The sequence below is a fragment of the Macrosteles quadrilineatus genome, unplaced genomic scaffold (assembly GCF_028750875.1).
Source record: "Macrosteles quadrilineatus isolate MER2022 unplaced genomic scaffold, UCM_ALF_1.0 Scaffold_3__2_contigs__length_128488019, whole genome shotgun sequence".
Lineage (NCBI taxonomy): Eukaryota > Metazoa > Arthropoda > Insecta > Hemiptera > Cicadellidae > Macrosteles > Macrosteles quadrilineatus.
The window spans coordinates 97,806,291-97,825,211 of NW_026542596.1; the positions used below are offsets into that span (position 1 = coordinate 97,806,291).

At 36.0% G+C, this 18,921-nt stretch overlaps 1 protein-coding gene across 3 annotated transcripts in view; it reads left to right on the forward strand.

Moving 5' to 3' along the window:
* The window catches only part of LOC128988555 (uncharacterized), a 103,483-nt gene that overhangs the window by 36,653 nt on the left and 47,909 nt on the right, over positions 1 to 18,921 (forward strand). For 2 of the 3 annotated variants that reach the window (XM_054409944.1, XM_054409946.1), the window contains exons 2-10: positions 8,840 to 9,115; positions 9,896 to 10,004; positions 11,052 to 11,076; positions 11,874 to 12,020; positions 13,277 to 13,424; positions 14,646 to 14,839; positions 16,020 to 16,099; positions 16,875 to 16,939; positions 18,180 to 18,281. In XM_054409944.1, the coding sequence (XP_054265919.1) occupies positions 8,840 to 9,115; positions 9,896 to 10,004; positions 11,052 to 11,076; positions 11,874 to 12,020; positions 13,277 to 13,424; positions 14,646 to 14,839; positions 16,020 to 16,099; positions 16,875 to 16,939; positions 18,180 to 18,281 (1,146 nt within the window). The remainder of the gene's footprint in view (positions 1 to 8,839; positions 9,116 to 9,895; positions 10,005 to 11,051; positions 11,077 to 11,873; positions 12,021 to 13,276; positions 13,425 to 14,645; positions 14,840 to 16,019; positions 16,100 to 16,874; positions 16,940 to 18,179; positions 18,282 to 18,921) is intronic. The other variant, XM_054409945.1, reaches the window with a different exon arrangement.

The window sequence follows — 18,921 nt, forward strand, 5'->3', positions numbered from 1 at the left end:
GCTGAATTAAAATTTTAGACGTTTCATGACCTTTTTATGGACATCTATTTTTTGTAACTATTTATCATTGTAGTGAGCATATCTTAAAACTAAAAGTAAAATTTTCTGTTGTATTTATATTTTGTATGTGCCAGGGGACTAATATTGCCTAACAATGAGAAGTTTGCCAGTTGGATCTTGAGAAAAGCCAGTACCTCTTTTCTTCTGTAAACGGTACCGAACTGTCTTTCGTTAACATTTAACAGTGTATTTTTTGTTCAAAATCACTTTAGACACTCATTCATGTTGGGTTATAATACAGTATACCTTTGTTTGTACGTCCCATGATGGTGGTGTCTGCCACTCCCATCACATCCTCCACATAGGGACGTCAGTTGGACGTGCCCAAGACGTGCCAGTCATCAGACAGTCTCCCAGTTACAAGTCCTACATTGTTCTCGTTTCTTGTAAACACGACCTGGATCCCCGTTACATAAAGGCCGCCGCGGGACCCCGGGACCATCTCTCTTGTTTCCCTCTCTCTCCTCCAGACTAGACATAGCCTGTAGGCGATGGGCTAGGCAGGCAGAGCAGTATATCATAGGACTACGGCACACCTAGGGACGAACCTTCACTGGGCACAAGCCAAAAAGGGTTCACTAATCCTCACCTTGGCTGGGCACATGGTCCACGCCAGGCAGACGGCGCGCGGCAATGAATTCCTAGAAAATCCCGAGTGACCAAAGAAAGTGCATGTTACATGTTATTCAAAACAAGGGTTAAGTATATCCTAAAATCCCACCATTAGATGATTCAAAAGCCAAAATATAAGTGAAGTGATGTATCAAGAAAGAAGACAGCTGGCAACAACAATGAACCTCTTTTGTGAAATTCTTCGCTTGTCTATCAGACATGACAGATTAAGCACATTATAGCTTATTACGTTACTAGTCCTGAAAATATGTGTTTACTGGACGAAAAGTAAGTAAGTAAGTATTACCATACGAGTCCGGTAAACACGTTTTGGACGAGTGACGTACGATAGTTTACTCTTGTATTAATTAAACTAGGACTAATTTTAACTAGGATTAATTTTCTATTTTAGTGAGGGTCTCATCCACAAATATCTTCTAAAGTAAAAGGTTATAAAAATATAGCTATAAGCAATAGAAGAGCAGTGGTCTATATATTCTTTTGTTTTTATTAAAATTTGTACTGCCACATCAACATTTAACGATAAGCCACTGTGAAAAATCAATACTGGTGAGAACTTTCAATTTTGTGATTATCAGACCTAGACACCTGAAGAAATTTATCAAAGACACATTCTTATTTTCAGTATATCAAACTAAATATGAAATTTCCAAAAGTACAATGTTTGAAAAACTTTCTACAAATCATCAAGAACAATACAATACCCCCGCCACAGCAAACCTGTAGACGAAGCGAATTTCAACCTGTCTGGTTACATTTTTTCTATAAATAAGACATATTTATTCCCAATTTCAATAACATTAGATTTAACGAGTGTTAACGAGGTTTGCTACTACGGGAAAGGTAAAACATGTTTTTTGACCATACGTCAATAGTATAGAATGAAATAAATAAATTTGCCAAATTTTATCAAAATATATCCGTAAACCACAACAACAAAAGTAAACTACAACAGTTTTCATTTTCTCCATGAGACTGTGGTCGTTCCCGTGCGAGACGAAGTCGAGTGCGGGATTGCTATACGAGTCCGGTAAACACATTTTGAACGAGTGACGGACGATAGTTTACTCTTGTTTAAATGTTTAAATTTTAACTCAATCTATCTTGTCTTGGAAAAATATATAATTAAAAATATCGTTATGCCAATGGTTTTAATTATTAATTTTGTCTTAATTTTTCCATCTTTTCATAAATTGGGTTTAAATTTTGTGTTTGCATTATGTTAAGGATGTTGTTTTCATTTTTCTTGTTACTAGATATACATGTAATTCTTCTTTTACATTCATCCTTCCTCCTTTTTGTTCATATTCTAACATTTTGACACTATCTTTAATTTGTCCATAACTATGGTTATGTGATAAAATGTGTTCGGCGTACATTGATTTTTGAGTTGTTATTTTGTTGTATTTTACTGCTTGAATGTGTTCTTTGAATCGTCAAGAAATTGATCACCATATTTGTCCCATATAAAGTTTAGAGCAATCTTTGCAGTTGATTTGGTATGTTCCTGATTTTCCACATTTGTGCATTAGTTGTTCATAAATATATATATATGCAAATGAAAACATTAGAAAACAATTAGTACCCTTTTAACTCATTTTATTATCAAACAACTAGTTTCAACACTTGGGCCATAGTCATGTTGATATTTTATTCAAATATAATAACAAATAATAAAAGGAATAATTATAATCATATAACTAACTATACTAACTAAGAGCTAACTTAGAATTTAGAGGATATTGATTTATTCTTTGTTTAATTTTGAGTATATCATATAATATTTCTGTTTTATTGCAATTGTAGGATTTTTTCAAACATCGGATTTGTTTTGTGGGTGTTCATGGTATTCAGTAAATTTTGAGGAAATCTTTAGTAATTTGGGTATATTTATGAAAATCCTCTTTGACATTTATATTAAGATTCATTATTTTGTTATTCTAGAATTTCTAAAGTTCCATGTATATTTTTATATTTATGCCACGTTTCAATTAGGTGCTCTGCAAATTTTGATTTCATTGTCGTTTTGTTACCTGATTTTAATGCTTGTATGTGTTCGTGGAACCTTTTCTTGAATTTACGACTTGTTTGGCCAATGTAGGATTTATTACAGTCTGAACATTTTATTTGATAAATGCCGGATTTGTTCATACTGTGTCTTTAACTTGGTTGTTATATGTTTCATTAAAAATGTTTAACATTAACCCCACAACCAATTTCTCAAAACTATACTAGAGGGTACTATTCAATGGCACAGAAGTACGATATAAACTGACGCGACGTGACGAAGGAAAAATCAAACTAACACTGTGACGGATGGACCTCCCTTTTAAGTTAGAATGTGTCTCCTCAACAAACAGATATTTTTTTTCTCAAATATAATCATAGATTAATCTTTATTGCACTGATGAAATCGCGGAAGTTTTTAACTACAAAAGATCCACCAATACGATTTTAATACTATTTAAAGGTTCTTCCAAAAGAAGAGATACCAGTTAACATACTAATAATAACTCCGATGACGTACGGTATGGGAAATATTTTATTCATTGAATGATCAACCATATTTGGTAACTAACGCAATTAATAGCATTATTGTTTTAACACTTATTACTCTTTAAACAATGCTAATTGCTCAAAATATGTATAATTTTCACTCAATTTATCGCAGTTGGATTAATTAAAGTAAGCCTTGAAAGTAAACCGTCGATTTTGACGGGTTTCACTTAGTATCTGTCTATTCTGTTTAAGAGATTTAAAAAAATCTAAATTGTAAGAGTTTGTTAGCTCACAGGATCATGGGAGAGGGTTCAAATTACAGGTCACAGGGGGTTGGGAAAAATAGCGGATTATGTCCAAATCTACCAGATCATGAGAAATAATGAAAAATATGCTCATTAACATGTGATTACAAATGAATAATTGTAACTTTTATTCTACTTTTAATTCTGTTGGTAGAGTGTAGTTATAATAAATACAATAAGCCCAACAGTTTTAGTGGTTTGTACTTACAGTCTTACGTTCATTAGTTACGTCTTTAGTTCACTGGCTGGCTACGTGAGTTCTTCCTGGAACCGAGGGGGGCAGACCCTCCCTGCCAAAGATAAAGGATGTGCCCAGCCAAGGCGTTTCAGTTGCCGCATGTGCCCAGTAAAGGCAAGCCCACACCTAGATACGCCCGCTCACTGCATTGTTTTATACTTAACTGTTTCATTGTAAATTGTTGTTGCAAGAGAAGGAGTACTTAAAATATGAAACAAAGTAGATATTGTTCAAATTCGGTTTACATCAAATGCAAGCCAGCAACTATAGGTTAAACAACTTATAGGCCAATTCAGCTATAGGTTAAACCAGAGGTTGATCAAGTTATAGCTGTCCATGATGATTAGGCTAAGCACAAATTGCAAAATCCATCCTAAAATAAGGGACAAAAATTTTACTAAGATAAACACACTAATTCAACCAACTTAATATAAAATACTACAGCAACATGCTACAAATGCAAAAAACAAGTACAAAATACTAAGTCTATAACACTAGACTAAAAAAAAACTACTAAGTCATAACAAGTGTCAGTCAAATGTATAAAAAGTATTCTTAAACTACTTCCAAGTCAAAGGTCCGACATAAATAACAATTAAACACATTGCAACGGAAGCGAAACATTTTGTGAGACTCTCCCAATGTAGTATAATACTTAAGAATTGAGTGGTTATACAGTATTTGCTTGTCTAACAACCATTGAATGTGATCAGCACTTCGCCGGTTTGATCTATAACTGGATTTTTGATTAATAAATGATCCTGGATCAAGAAACTGACGATCCAATCAGTAAAAACCTCATCACACTCTATTTTACACTCAACAAACGATTTAAAGTTAGTTTTTTCACTAATTCTGAATTCTGCACCAGTTTAAATGTACGCACATAGTAAGTCTCTGTTTTAGTTAAGTGTTTTAGCAGTTTTTATGAAAATTTTAGACAATTTACTCTTTTAAAAATTTACAACACAAATCCTTGACAGTGCTAAATGTTGGAGACTTGACTTAATATGCAGCGAAGTTTGTGAGAACTTCCATACGTCAGTCCGGTGAAGTAGTTCGTGCGCCAACCGCGACTTTCAACTTTATATAATATCAGAATGTATTTCTATGGCCCGTCAAGCACAATAGATGAATACGATTCTTCAAATACCGTCCGTAACAAGAGAAATGAATCAACCGAATCGCGTTAGGTAACACAAAACGTGCCATAACGTACTGAACGACTAATTGAAGAAAAGCAGCTTATGTTGAATGGAAACGTGCGTGGTTAATAATCCCTTGTCATTATCGGCCAATGCGGAACTTTCCCTGTATAACTACGGAACCAATTAGACGCGAAACCTCAACAGCTGTTAACAATAGAGACATCAGCTGACCGATGTTTTACAGCTGACCGTGATGGTTAGCGCCAGACAAAAGGCGATGTAATTTCTGGTAATCCAGTGAATTTCTCCCCACAAACAGTATGGCTGTAACTCTCGTCTGAAAAAGGACGTAAGTAGTAGGTATTAAATTTGACTCGCGAAATAGCAGTCGAATGATTTCCTGGTGTGCTGAGAAAGCTGTAATTGCCGAGGTTTCTGCTAATAGTTTAAGCGCTTCTGTTTTAGGCTCGATGTATTCTTTTAGACGCCGTTACTACCCGGAGAACAATAGCACTATAGATAATTCCTGTAGTTTTCTAAACGGAATGATTTCCTGTATTCCTTCCGACAGTTCCAAGTTGACTGGACATCCGTAAAACTGAATTAGTAAGAATTCTGAATTACCAAATGTCTTCTAGTTTGATTGATATGATACAAAGAATTATTGGATGACCTAAAACGCAGCATTACCGGTTTTATCAATAATTAGGGCTTCTATGAGCCCTGAATATTCATATACATATTCACACAACCATATAAATGCTTCGTAGTAGTTTTGCTGTTTAGTTTATCCTGTATTACCGAATATTAGACAGTTCTGAATCAGCTACCGCAGCTTTCGGTTTCAGATATAAATGGTTTGAAAAAATGCATTGACGAACTCTGAAATAGCAAGAGCTATTCATGAGATCGTTATTTTGATTTGTTTAACCTTATTAAATATTGAGTTTTTATTATCAAGACTTTTGCCTTTTGATGTATCTAGTTTTTGCTGTGTCACTTGAGATTGTATAGTTCACAGGTCAATCCTCGAACTACTGTCTGTTCTAACGGGCTCTTATGGTTCAGTTTTGAATTACCAGTGTGTATAAATCGAACTTTGGAGGAACAAGAAATGAAATTGCCAATGCTTTGAAGTTATTGACATTTTTTACTAATAATAAGATGAATGGTCAAAAATAAACAAGTATAGGCTTTCTTTGTTGGCTATCGAACGACATATATTTTCAAAAAAACCCCGTCATGTCTTTCTCAGCTCCTTGCAAAATATCGAATCATGAAGCCGTGCCCGAACACTTTACAGATCTTCTCGAAATGCCAGTTGCATCATGGTAGTGACTCGGTATTTCACACTTTTCCATCATTTGACACTTCGTGCATGATTTTGCCAAACCTCAACTAGTGGTTTCCAAGATAACCTCTGCATAGAGGCTGTGTGCCACTTCCACGATAAGTGAGAAAATTGACGCAATCATGATAACAGTCATACCAAATTGGAAGAGTCGGGTTTGTCTAACCACTGTCATCTTCGACTGTCAGTGACCTCAGGAATTGCATCACTAATGCTTGTTGACATGTCTTGTTACTTCATATGTTGATGTTGTATACTGTTATTTATAGGTAATGTTTATAGAGGTTCAAAAGTTCAACACTTTATGATGTGCTCTTTCAATTCGTGATATCAAATCCATCTATTATATTGCAAAGGGTTTTTCTGTGTGGGGGGGTTGTTCCGGGGTTGAGGCTGGAGTAACTTCTGTCATAGACTAAGCAACACAAGGGAGTATGTTTTATATATGCTTCTGTAAAGGCTGAAACTTTACAAAAAGTTAGTCTCTGAACTTAGCGAAAATTTATTTATCTGCCTATTCATGTAGAGTATTTGAAATCATTTAAAGTAAAGGCTGAAACTTCTCAAAAAGTTAGTCTCTGAACCTAGCGAAAATATATTTATGTGCCTTCATGTACAGTATTTGAAATCATTAAGTAATAAAATCAGTTACTCATGTTTGTTTATGCTGCATAATTTTTCAGAGTAGGCAATATTTAGTTTTTAGGAGCGTCGGAGTCGAGAGTTCAGTCCTTTATCGCTTTATCATATATCATGTACACACACCACACTAATTTTACCTCTCAATCCTTCACTCATTTTTAAGTATAAAATATGTAGGGTAACATTGTGTCTTTTTCAATGCAATAATAATTATGACCATGAGGATAATGATCACTACGCTGAAGTTGATAACTCCACAACAGAACAAATTTTCAATGTACGGAAATTTGATAACTTATAAGAAATTTAAAATAATTTTGACCACTACAAAATTACAATCTCTTAACCATCAACTCGGAAAGTCAGACAAATATCAACACTTTACCACATCAATAGCTGTCCTCCTAGTGGATCGCACCTATCAGATAATTCGATAACCTACAATTCCGAGCGCCAACCTTTGAATGGAAGCTGAGGGGGTAATTATAGGCTGATAGAGGTGAGATTGAGATGAGCGTGTGATAGCGTACCTCACCTGTTCTGCAATGTACTGCCCTCGTGATGTAATGAACTGTAATGTGTGGAATTACCTCCTTATCTGGGAAGTAAAGCCACATTACAAACCAGTGGCTATTGCTCTCCCTGGTAGCAATTTAAGTGCAATACGCACTGATGTGGGATTTAAACATGGTTAATATTAGTCATGAAGCTACTTCAGTAGCTTCATTAACATTTATGATGTTGGATTAGTATGGTTTAGGTATTAGTTAAGCGTCATATAAGATTTACGTTTTTGCATCTCATTTAAATAAGCCTTAGGATATTTTCATAGACTTTGAATGATGAAAGTAGACTTTTCTTCCTATAGCAACTTCTCCAGAATGTTTTTTGCATGAGTGATTTGAAAACCATTGACATTTATAGGGGAGATTGCATACCATGATTTTGTTTTTATCTAATGTGAACCTTATGTTAGATACCGCCATGGATCTAATGACAAATTGGCACCTCGGTCCAGAAATTGCCTCGATCATTATTGTGTCTCTTGTACACAGTACGTTTTCTGTGCTCTTGTATGTGTTAGATTTTCATGTTCGCGTAACAAAGTTCCTCCGTCTTTTATTTGCTTTACTGGCTTTACTTATCTCTGTCTGACTTTCGTTTCTACGCTTCCTCTATATCTAACTTGATGTCCCCAGAGGTAAGAAACACTGTTAAAATTTGTTTATTTTATTATATACACGATAACTAGAGTCATTTTGGTCTGTCTTTGACAACATAAAAGTTTAGGGTGGTATAAACTTGAATGAGTTTGCGAACCAACAAGAGAAGACTATGGATGGTGTTAGCCTATGGGGTCTGATTTGTACTTTATTCCCCCCCCCCCCTTAAACATAAAAATATGCAATTCTCACTGCAATCCTCGTTTAGAGCTTAAAAACAAACATCTTTTTATTGAAACATTGTTGTACGATTGAAGGTTAGGAAAATTTAAAAAAATAACGTTTAAACATTGTTATTGGGAAAACGATCTGTTGTAGTTTATTTGTTCATGAATATTTTGATTAATTTTGGCAAATTTATTTATTTCATCATATACTATTAAAATTTGGTCAGAAAAATCACTTTTCATCATCCTCGTAGCAGCAAACCTTAGTACTTGCTACATCTTATGTTATGTACCTAAGCTATTTGAATAGATACTATTCGACTTGTTTGTGGAAATATTTTCACTTAGTCTGTAGGGTTGCTATGACGGGGGCATTGTTTGCCTCTTTTGATCTGACTCTATTCTGGGTTTCTCTGCCCCTGCTTTGTTCCAATTGCGTTTGTATAGCCTGCATTTTCCCGCACCCTTCTAGTCTTAAACGTATTTCTCTTATTCGTGTGTCTGACTTGTATTTCTTTGTCTCGTGTTTTGATTAACTGTGTATATGACTCACACTGACACTGCTTGTTCCAGATGGCGTTTACCAGCACGCTGCTGCCGCTGGCAGTGCCAGCCCCGGCGTGCCAGGTCTACGCCGCCAGCTCCGGCACCTCGGACTCCGGCGGTGACACGTCAGTCAGCTGCCACTCCGGCAGTACCCGGCCTGGCCCGGCGGCACGCACCCTCACACTCTCCCGTCGTCGTCAGGGCAATCTAGGGTTCAGTCTGCGTGGAGGACGGGAACATGGCACGGGGTTCTTCGTCTCGGCTGTAGAGCGAGGGTCCGAGGCCTACTTGCAGGGGCTGATGGTGAGTGGAGGGGAGGAAGGTTGAATGTAACATATTTGTGAATAATGGAAGTCCAATAATATCCTGTCCAAGTTGACTCTTCTACTGAAATATTACAATAACGCTGTTGTTGGTTTTACACATCATAACAACATTTATAGTCCAAAAATATAAGGAATTTCCCGGGAAAAAATTCCCGGAGTTTTTTTCTCAGTGGTTTCTTATGTATTTTTTGGCACTGAATCCGATTTTAAACTTTGCCAGAGGTGAGCTAACTTCAGAAATTGCAAAACACTTATAAAATACTGTAAATACATTTTGCTGTCAGTTCTCACTCCTTAACTCAAACCCTCCTAGGTAAAAAAATTCTATCAATGATAGTGAAATATCCTAATTTGTTGTGTATAGTGTAGAGTTTACTAGTGCTTCTTGTGCTGGAATAAACATTTCTAATCAGGTAGGCCTGCTATTATAATTAAATCCCTTAAGACTTTGGCCGTTCCGTTTAATGTCACATCCTTGACTTATTGTTAATTAATTGGAAAGTATATTGACATACAAAGTAAATGGCACCACTACTAATTAATTTCCTATTAGTCCTTACAACACAGAATCCAGTAGGCAAGTACTTGTAAAGATGCCAATACAACCATAAAAAGCAAACGTTCACTAAAAGCCTTGATAATCAGTTGCAAACAATAACTTCTCCTTCTGAGAGTGCAACCTTTCCAAACAGCTGTTAGGAAAGGTCAGGGAGGATTGAGTGGTCAGGAGTGTAAGTGATGACCTCGGGTGTTTCAGGTCGGAGATCAAATCATCCGAGTCAACGGTCTACCTGTGGAAGACGCGACACATCGAGAGGTGCTACATCTCATACAGAGTCAGATTAATGTCACGCTGAAAGTCAGATGTAAGTTTATGCCATGAAAGTCTTAAATAATTGCAAAGAGCTTACCACATCCAGTGGCTCAGGAAATAACACCTGCTGCTTGTTTTATCAATGCAGGTGGATTCACTGGTTCCTACCATACATCCAAGAGAAAGAGGTTTGAAAGGTAGCCTTCAAAGTTGGGGAAAGCTCAATGAAAAACAATTATACAGGGTGTTATTTTAAAAACGCAACAAATAGTAAAGATATTGCGAGACACTTTTTAATGACGAACCTAGCTCATATTTTGGAATATCTGTTTTCTTTACTTCATTGCAAGTCAGCTGATATTCATTGTTGCACAGTTATCTATGAGTCATAGTGTTATTGGGAACTTATTATGAAAAAGACACAAACATGGTGTTTTTGTAAACTCAAAGATTATGTTTTGTACATTAAAAGTAAATCATTGGTTTTATGCCAAGAAAGGTTGAAATAAGGTTTCCAGAAGTGATTCCATGACTTAAAAAATTACTTTAAAAAATTAAAAAATACTTTTCATAAAATTAATTGTCTAAAGTTTTAGGAAGCCGGATCAGTAGAGAACAAATCAAACACATAGAGCTTGTGAAAAACCTGTTGAGTCTCATTTACAAGATTTTCTCAATAACACACAAAAGCTTTATAAATATCTATGCAGCAATGAGCAATGCATATTAGCAGATTAACAAGGAGGGATACCAACATGTGAGCTATATTTGTCGTAAAAAATATCTCACATTTAGTCTGGGTAAAAAAAATAATTAACACCCTGTATCCCTCATGAAAGAAAGAAAATCTATTACTAAGAATGTATGGAGTGTATCTTGCACACACCATACTTTTGAAGAGATCTGCCACCTTGGGCAAAAGCTCATCTGGAAACACATCTCTGATGCCTACCCATTTGATCTCATGGTTCCCTACGATACTTAACTGTCTTGTATTTCTATCGCTATAAAACCTCTAGACCAGTAGTCTATATATAGACAATATTTTGAAAGTTTTACCAATGTTTGAAAATACTCTAATAAAATTTTTATTTTTCAGCTGTGGGGATGATTCCTATAAAAGAGTAAGTACTGTAATACTTTAATACTTTTATGCCACACTACGCTGTTTTAAAAAACTTTCCACACAAGGATTTAGTCCAGAAAACAGCTGTTTGCCACCAGCTTAATCAAATGGGTTTCCATTATGTACTACTGTATCGTAATATCTTGAATTCAAGAGGAACAAAATACAAACATTTTTTGAAAATTCTGGGAAGGGGGAAGGAAATGACAGGAGTTTTACAATTGGTTTTGTGGGTTTCATTATGATTCTTTGGCCAAGGAAGTTAAAGGGGGACCATTAAATAATGGATTTGGTAATTTATATAAAGGCCATATTAACAGGGGAATAAAGTTTTGTCTTTTTCGTTGGTACTCAGTAGACATTCCACCTAGAATAGCTACAGTCAATTTTGTTTTCAAATTGCACATGGTCAAATTGACATCTTTCAGAGTGTGCTACTGTTTAAATACCTTTTTCCTCATTTTTTTTTTTTTTTTTTTGTAAATATTTGATTTGACATAACCAGTACTATCGTTCACAGTAAAATTTCTTGGCTTGGTGAAATATTTTGCATGTGCATATGGTTATCAGTAATTTACATCAGCAACCACACTCTCTCGGTAGCTGAACTAAACTACTTAATTGGTTTAAACTGGCATCCTTAAGACGGGAATGTATGTCTACTTCTATTTACACTCAATGGATAGAGTACTTAACATTTATTAGAAAATGCCTTAACAGTTTTCTTTTATTAAATTTAGAATGGGAACTAACTAGTGACATGCTTAGTACTAATGTCATGTTGTCACTCTACAGCAGCAGTCAAGATTCTCTCACCTGGAGGTTGGTAGAGCCAGAACCAGGGGGAGGGGAGGGAGGGGAACCTCCAGATCCTCTCAGAACCTCTTGTCCCACTGCTCACCTCTTCATCAATGTCGCTCCAAAGGCAAAGCTAGGTTGTGGGTAAGTTAAACTATAGATAAAGTATAAACCCTTAGTAGATTTCTCATCCTTATGAAACAGGTGAAGAAAATTTTATTGTTAGTTCTGTTCGGTCAATGTAGAGGTCGCTTTTTGTTTACAATTTGTTTCTTTTTGATCTAGTCATTTAAAACTACCTATCCAAAATAAAACAATCTAATCATAAACAATAACTCGTCCCCTATTTATATAACCAAACAGTAAAACACAACATGAAATTAACCCTAAAATAATAGAAACCAAATTTTGTCGACACTAGCGATCAGTGTCATCGGACATGATTGATCTAGACACAAAAAAGAAGCTTTAAAATTTACAATGGGATTATAAGTCTACTTTATGTTGATTAGTCTATGGTTAAACTGTATTTTTCCATACTACACTTAAGTAAGTACTTAAGTAACAATGAAAGTGTGCAAATTTATCAAGTACCTGTACCAAATTAACACTAAGTCTCTCTTATGAACTACTGTACGTTTTTCTCTTGAAGATGTTAATACTGTAGGCCTACTTTGTTAGAAAAAACAAACACAAAGCTGGATTTAAACAAGGCCCCACTAGAAAACAGGCCATGCTGCAGGATCCATGACGTCACACTAATGGATAGATTTGTTGATAGATTCACTGTAATATCCCAACATTACATATTTTTTAGGTAAATAAGTTGGCTGTTTTTTTCAGATTTTAACGGTAACAATTTAGTACAAATATCCACCACTGTGAGGTAGTGTTGCTCCGCAGCATGGCCTGTTTTTCTAGTGGGGCCTTTATTTTTTAAACCACACCGATAATTATTTCATGTGTTTAAAACAAACAAACTCGCTATTGAAAGAAAATTACCTTAAATAATTATTCATGTACAACCAAGCCGCTTGCTATTCCCTCATGAGGTTCAGAATACTAAACCTGCACAGACACTATTATATTTTATTACTGCAATAAAAATGTGACCAGTTGTCTTTGGATTCTTAGAAAAGCTTTGGCCAGTTCTCAAGTTCAGTGTGAATAAACCAACCTCTATTTTTACCTGGGCAGGGACGGTTAAACTGAATAGTATTTGGTCTAAGGTAGTTGGTTAAGAAATAGTTCACTGCCTGGGATTTCAAGTGAGTTTTCATCAACCCTTTTTAAATATATAAGAAGGCTTTTCACTCATACTTTAGGAAAAGGATATGGAACATGAACTGCAAACATTGTATTTAAGCTTCTCACAACCTGACCAAGTCTCTATGTTACAGCATATGCAAGGGTCCGGAGTGGAAGCCCGGCATCTTTGTCCAGTTCACCAAAGAGAACAGTCTGGCTAGAGGCGCAGGACTGAGGCCAGGAGACCAGATTGTTCAATGTAACAATGTAGTCTTCACACCAGACACTGCCTTTTCAGAGGTGAGATATTGTATAAGGAGTGTATTTGGAAAAAGATAAAATTCAGCTCATCTAACAAAATTTGTCAATGGGCTTATTGATACACAATAAAAGGTCATGGAAGTACTGAGATTACATCCACATCACCAAATCATATTCTTGGCAAGCTACTGTTGCAATAATTTAATTAAAGCTAGCCTTAATGATGGATTGCTAGAACATCTTAAGCGTTGGCTAGTATTTTCGCCAGTCACCAAATCTTCTGTTAGAGACCAAGGTTTGACAAGCTATATCACAGTCTAATTCCCTATGACAGAATATGAGTGATATCACAGAGAAGTAGGGTACAGAGGAAACATCCAATGGAATACTTAAAAGTGGTGTCTAGCACTAGTCGCTGGTGTTTTGGGAAAGTCCAACATTTCCCCTCTCGCTCTCATGTACTACAACACTCAAGGTGGAGAAAGGCCCTGTGGCCCGTGCGATAACCAGCCAGTCAAGTTCTTCCTTGCTTATCACAAGCATATTTCCCCTAAAAGCGAGTACGTACACTCATGCCCAACATACTAGAGCCCCCCCCCCCCCCACCAAGTAAAGGGGGAACTTGACCATAAGCAAGTTTCTTTTTACCTTACTTCTCTGTGGTGTTATGCTATGATACCTTTTATTGTGTATCCATTAGACACCTGGAATATATTTTTCCGTGTTAAGCTGCTGAACTCTAGCCCCTTTCTAATAACTTCTTAATCACCCATTCCACTTTTCTTTCAAATTTAAATGATATGTTTATTTAAGTACAATGATTGACAACAGCTAATCCAGTTTAAAAAAATACAAAAATTACCAACCCCTACTCCATTAATACCAACATAACACGTCATAACCTAAACATGATCTTTAGTAACAAGGATTCGTCATTCTAACTACCTACCTTCTCCTTTTTGTGGAGTTTAAAATATGATATCTGAACTGAAGTATATAATAGACATCTTAACTCTAAAATGTGTGTATTTTGTATACTTTAACACTTAATACTTTAATACTTTTGATTTTGATTGATACGTTGTTCAAATATTTGAGCCTATTACCTAAATTTGACCCTTTCAATTCAGAATACACTTAACTATATTAGTGTTATAGTGTTTTATCGCTACAAATTTGGTTTTCTTATATATAAAGATATAGGGTAACAGAGCGATTATTAGTGAAATTTCCTACAATAAAATAATTTATGTCAATCAGGCGGTGTCCATCCTAAGATGCTCCGGAGTCCTGGAGCTAGTGGTGGTTAAGGGAGCGGGAGTTGACCTGTTCCCGGGGGAGAGTTCGGGATACAACAGCTCCGCATCCAGCCTCGCGGGAGACCAGAGTCCGGACACTTGGCCTCACAAGAGACTCTCCGTAGTCCGGGAGGAATCCCTGTTGGACACTGAGAGGTTAGTACAACTGTTGATTAAAGTTTTTAAACTTTAGGATAAAGACTATGGATTATCCCTTAATAAACCTCAAGAAGTATATGGAGTACTGTACACTAAAATTTTTTTCTATACGGTTTTAATGAACAACAGACTAGTGGCGGATCCAGAGGGGGGGGGGGGGGGTGAATGGGGCAACCGCCCCCCCCCCCCGGGCATATATTTTTTGTACTACATGTAATGTACAAATTTTGCCACGATCGGCGAAGACGATGATAATGCTCCGATACCGCAGGGGTTATTCAGGATTTTAAACCTAAGGTGGTTATTGTTATTTTTTTTTTGGCTTCACTGCTTATCTCGCCCCCCCCCCCCCTCAATCTAAAGCGGGATTCACCACTGCAACAGACTGTGACTAGAGAGGCTAGCTTGTTAATCCAAAATTTAACATTTGCTTTGTGGTCGTTGAATAGGTCTAACACATGGTGGAAGGAAAAAACATAGGTGTGCTATTCCCACATATTCTGACGTCACTCGGATTGCAAACAAAAGATCACCTGATTGTAACTGTCAAATAAATGTACACATTTGACAGTTACAATCAGGTGATCTTTTGTTTGCAATCCAAGTGACGTCAGAATATGTGGGAATAGCACACCTATGTTTTTTTCTTCCACCATGCGTCTAACATGTTTTTAAAAACCAGTTTAATGTTAGTAGAGACTTACATAAAATAGATTTAAGTAAATGAGCGAAATTCTGATAGAACAAAGTTTAATATTATACAATTTAAAGTTTCCACCCATCCCATTAATTTGTACCTAAATTGTACCACAGAGAAGTAATAAACAGAGGATACTTTCAATGGTACACTTTTGGTGTCTAGCTCTAGTAATGGTGTCTAGGGCAATGTCCCGCTCTGACCCCTTGCCCCATGTACTACAACGCTCACGGTGGAGGAAGACCCTGTGCCTTGAGCAGTATGAATTTTTGCACAGTGCTCTCGTTCAGCCTCTTTCTTGCTAGTCACAAGTATATTTCTGCCAAAACATACCAAAACTGGAAGGGCATGTTTGTACTATAACCTTATATCCTCTGTACCTTTCTTTGTGACGGGACTGAGAATGTAGTTACACATTTGTTGTGTCACTATTTTGTAGTAGCATTTTAGAAGCAATATTACTTATGATTTCCATTCCAGTAGATTGTCAGGAGAGAGAAGTAAAGACTCAGACAGACCTGTTCATCCTTCGCAGTTCTCTGTCAAGCCACAAACCACAGGTAATCAAGTTGATGAAAATATTTACACTTTAATTCTTTGCCAAATTTTTACCTTGAGGTTTTTAGATGGTTAATCATCAAAAGCGATCAATAACACCACACAGTGAAACCTCAATAGTCCGGCCCAACTCACTGAATCTGTACAGCTATTTATGAACATTTCATACTACTTCAGTAGGTCAGGAAAGCTCTACAGTAAAATATCCAGTTTTGTTTTTGCTTGCTGGTTTTTAGTGTGTGATCAATGATAGCATTTAATCTAACCACAGACACTTTCAAAATTGTGTTTTCATCTCAAGATAACAATGTCATTGTCGTGGCCATGGACATGGCCATTAAGTAAATTGACGGATTCATAGCCATCATCGCCATTCTCTGTAGACTTTTGCCCTATATTTAAAAAAAATATGTTTTGGGTCAAAAACAGCGAGTTGAATATCGTGGGTCTCTGACACTGGTATGCCTTGCATGAGGTTAGAAAAGTAGCTTCCACACTACTTCTTAAGACCAAAAGCCAATGTGGTTGTATTTGGCCATTCATAGCTTTGCTAACAGACAATGATTCCAGTAGTTGACAAGTTTTGGCAACCATTGCTTAAAGTTAGTTGTACCTCATCAGTTGAGAACATCATGGTGGTCGTCCTATGTGAGTAGGCCTATGTGATAACTACTTTATGGTATTAAATATTTTTGGGCTGGTAAAAAATGTAGAATAAGTTTTAAATATTGCTATTGAAACTTGAAAGTGCTAACTTCAGTTTTTAATGTTTTTCAGATGGTCCTTGTACAGTTATTCGTGTTGGACCAGACACTGAAAATGAGAAAACTCCTTGTACAAAGGTATAGTAATTATTTTTATCCCCTTGTTACGTTATATTGGTATGTTTTAGCATAGAAACACTTTACTGCCTTCCTATCCCTTTCAACTTAATCCTTGATAGCAGAAAGTGCCCTTATTATTGTAATACAATTATTTTTAAATATTTTCATCACTCCCTACAGATTCATTAGCTAATTTCAATACCAGCTGATTTCATTTCATATACCGATTATTTACTTCAACGGTGAATTGCCAATTCAAACAGGTACAATTCAAAATTGATAACAAATAAAGTAATTGTTTCCCAAGATATTATTTAGATTACAGCAAGGGATTTCTTGCTCTCAGATCTCCATTTGCTCACTTTGTTTGTTTACTTATTTGTTTTCTCTATATTGTTGAAATCAGCTGTTTTTATCCTCAAACAATATAAATGTGAACAGAAATATGCATGAACTAGTTTTGCTGTGTTTTTAGCTTAAAGTCCATGTTTGTTAATTGCCCAATACATAACCTTGATCTTGAACTTATGATTTTCCTTTTGTTATATGTAGGTTTCCCTTTCATATATACTCTTTGCCCTTATTTTTATTTTAGAATAGTGTTTATTAGGAAATATGATAGCTCTAATTTTACTAAGGCCTGTTATTCAGTATGTGAGTATTTTTTCGTTGTGATCATTCATAGCTTGTGCCAAAAGTGATTTTCTGGATGCAATTAATTATTCCGACCCTCAGCTTTGCCTTGTATTTGGAAATAACATTGATAAAAATAAATAAGCTAATTACATAATATTTGACCTGACATGTTCAGCTTCGCCTTGCATTTGAAATTTGAACATGACATTTTCAGTACCGGTATGCTACTAGTGAAATGAAATAATGCTGAACGTGTTAATCAAATCATAATAAACTTTATTTTACAAAATTATTTCAATTGTCTAAATTCCTAAAAAAATGTGAGTTGAACTCACACTCATCGCTGTCATAGCATCAATACGTTTTCATCGTGGGTTTTATGTAAATTTTTCTAATATGTTCATCTTTTCACCTTCCATATTTCCCAATGCAGGAACTAAGGATGCAAAATGATTGACAAGCTACATATATCGTAAATTCAGCGGTTGTCTGTCTAATGACTCGACAATGAGTCGTTTGACTGTAGATTGACAACCACTATCAACAATTGATTTTAAATCATAAAAATTATGCTTTCTACCGGTAGGCCTACTTAAACTAATTTTGTGTTTGATTACAACAGTTAGCAGAGATCTGCATGGTTTCGCAGCAATTAGAAACAAAGACAACGACGGTGCTTGTAGAAGTACATCAGAGCGGGGATGAAGAAACCACAAACAACCAGGTAAATAGTTGGTCTAATCTAGTGTATTTTTTAGGTTACTCTAACATTCAGTTTGTAGAACTTCCTGCATGTGCCAGTTGGAAAAATAGTTGTCACCAGTGGTGTGGAGGGGCTTGAACTTGTGGGAACGATGTTTCCTGCTTTTACCAAAGAACCTATCACTTCTCTGGAAGTTACCCCTTTTATTTTGCAACAATGGTAAGCATTCTTGGTCTAAAAAATTTACAACTACAGCACTGGTTTTCATTAGTTCTGTAGGACTACATGTCAACTGAGCAGTGCGTACCTGAGCCAACAGTTAGTTGAATACGGTATTTATTTTTAAATGTATTGTCTAAAATGTTTGTGTGTGCAAGTTTAATATTTTGACTACCTAAATATGAGTGAAGATTGATGTTTTTGACAAGGATTTTAACACTAATACCGAAACCCTACCAAGGCTGACGCTAACTGAAACCCCCAGTCTGTGAGACCCCATTTGAAAATAATGGACCCCGCTTAGAAACACACAAACCGAAACCCTGGGCCTGTGAGACCCCCCTTTCAAATACACTAACGCTGGGCTTCTGAGACGTGCATGTTATGAACAGACAACCCTTTCAAGGTCACAGCACCCATGCAAAATGAATAAGCAATATAT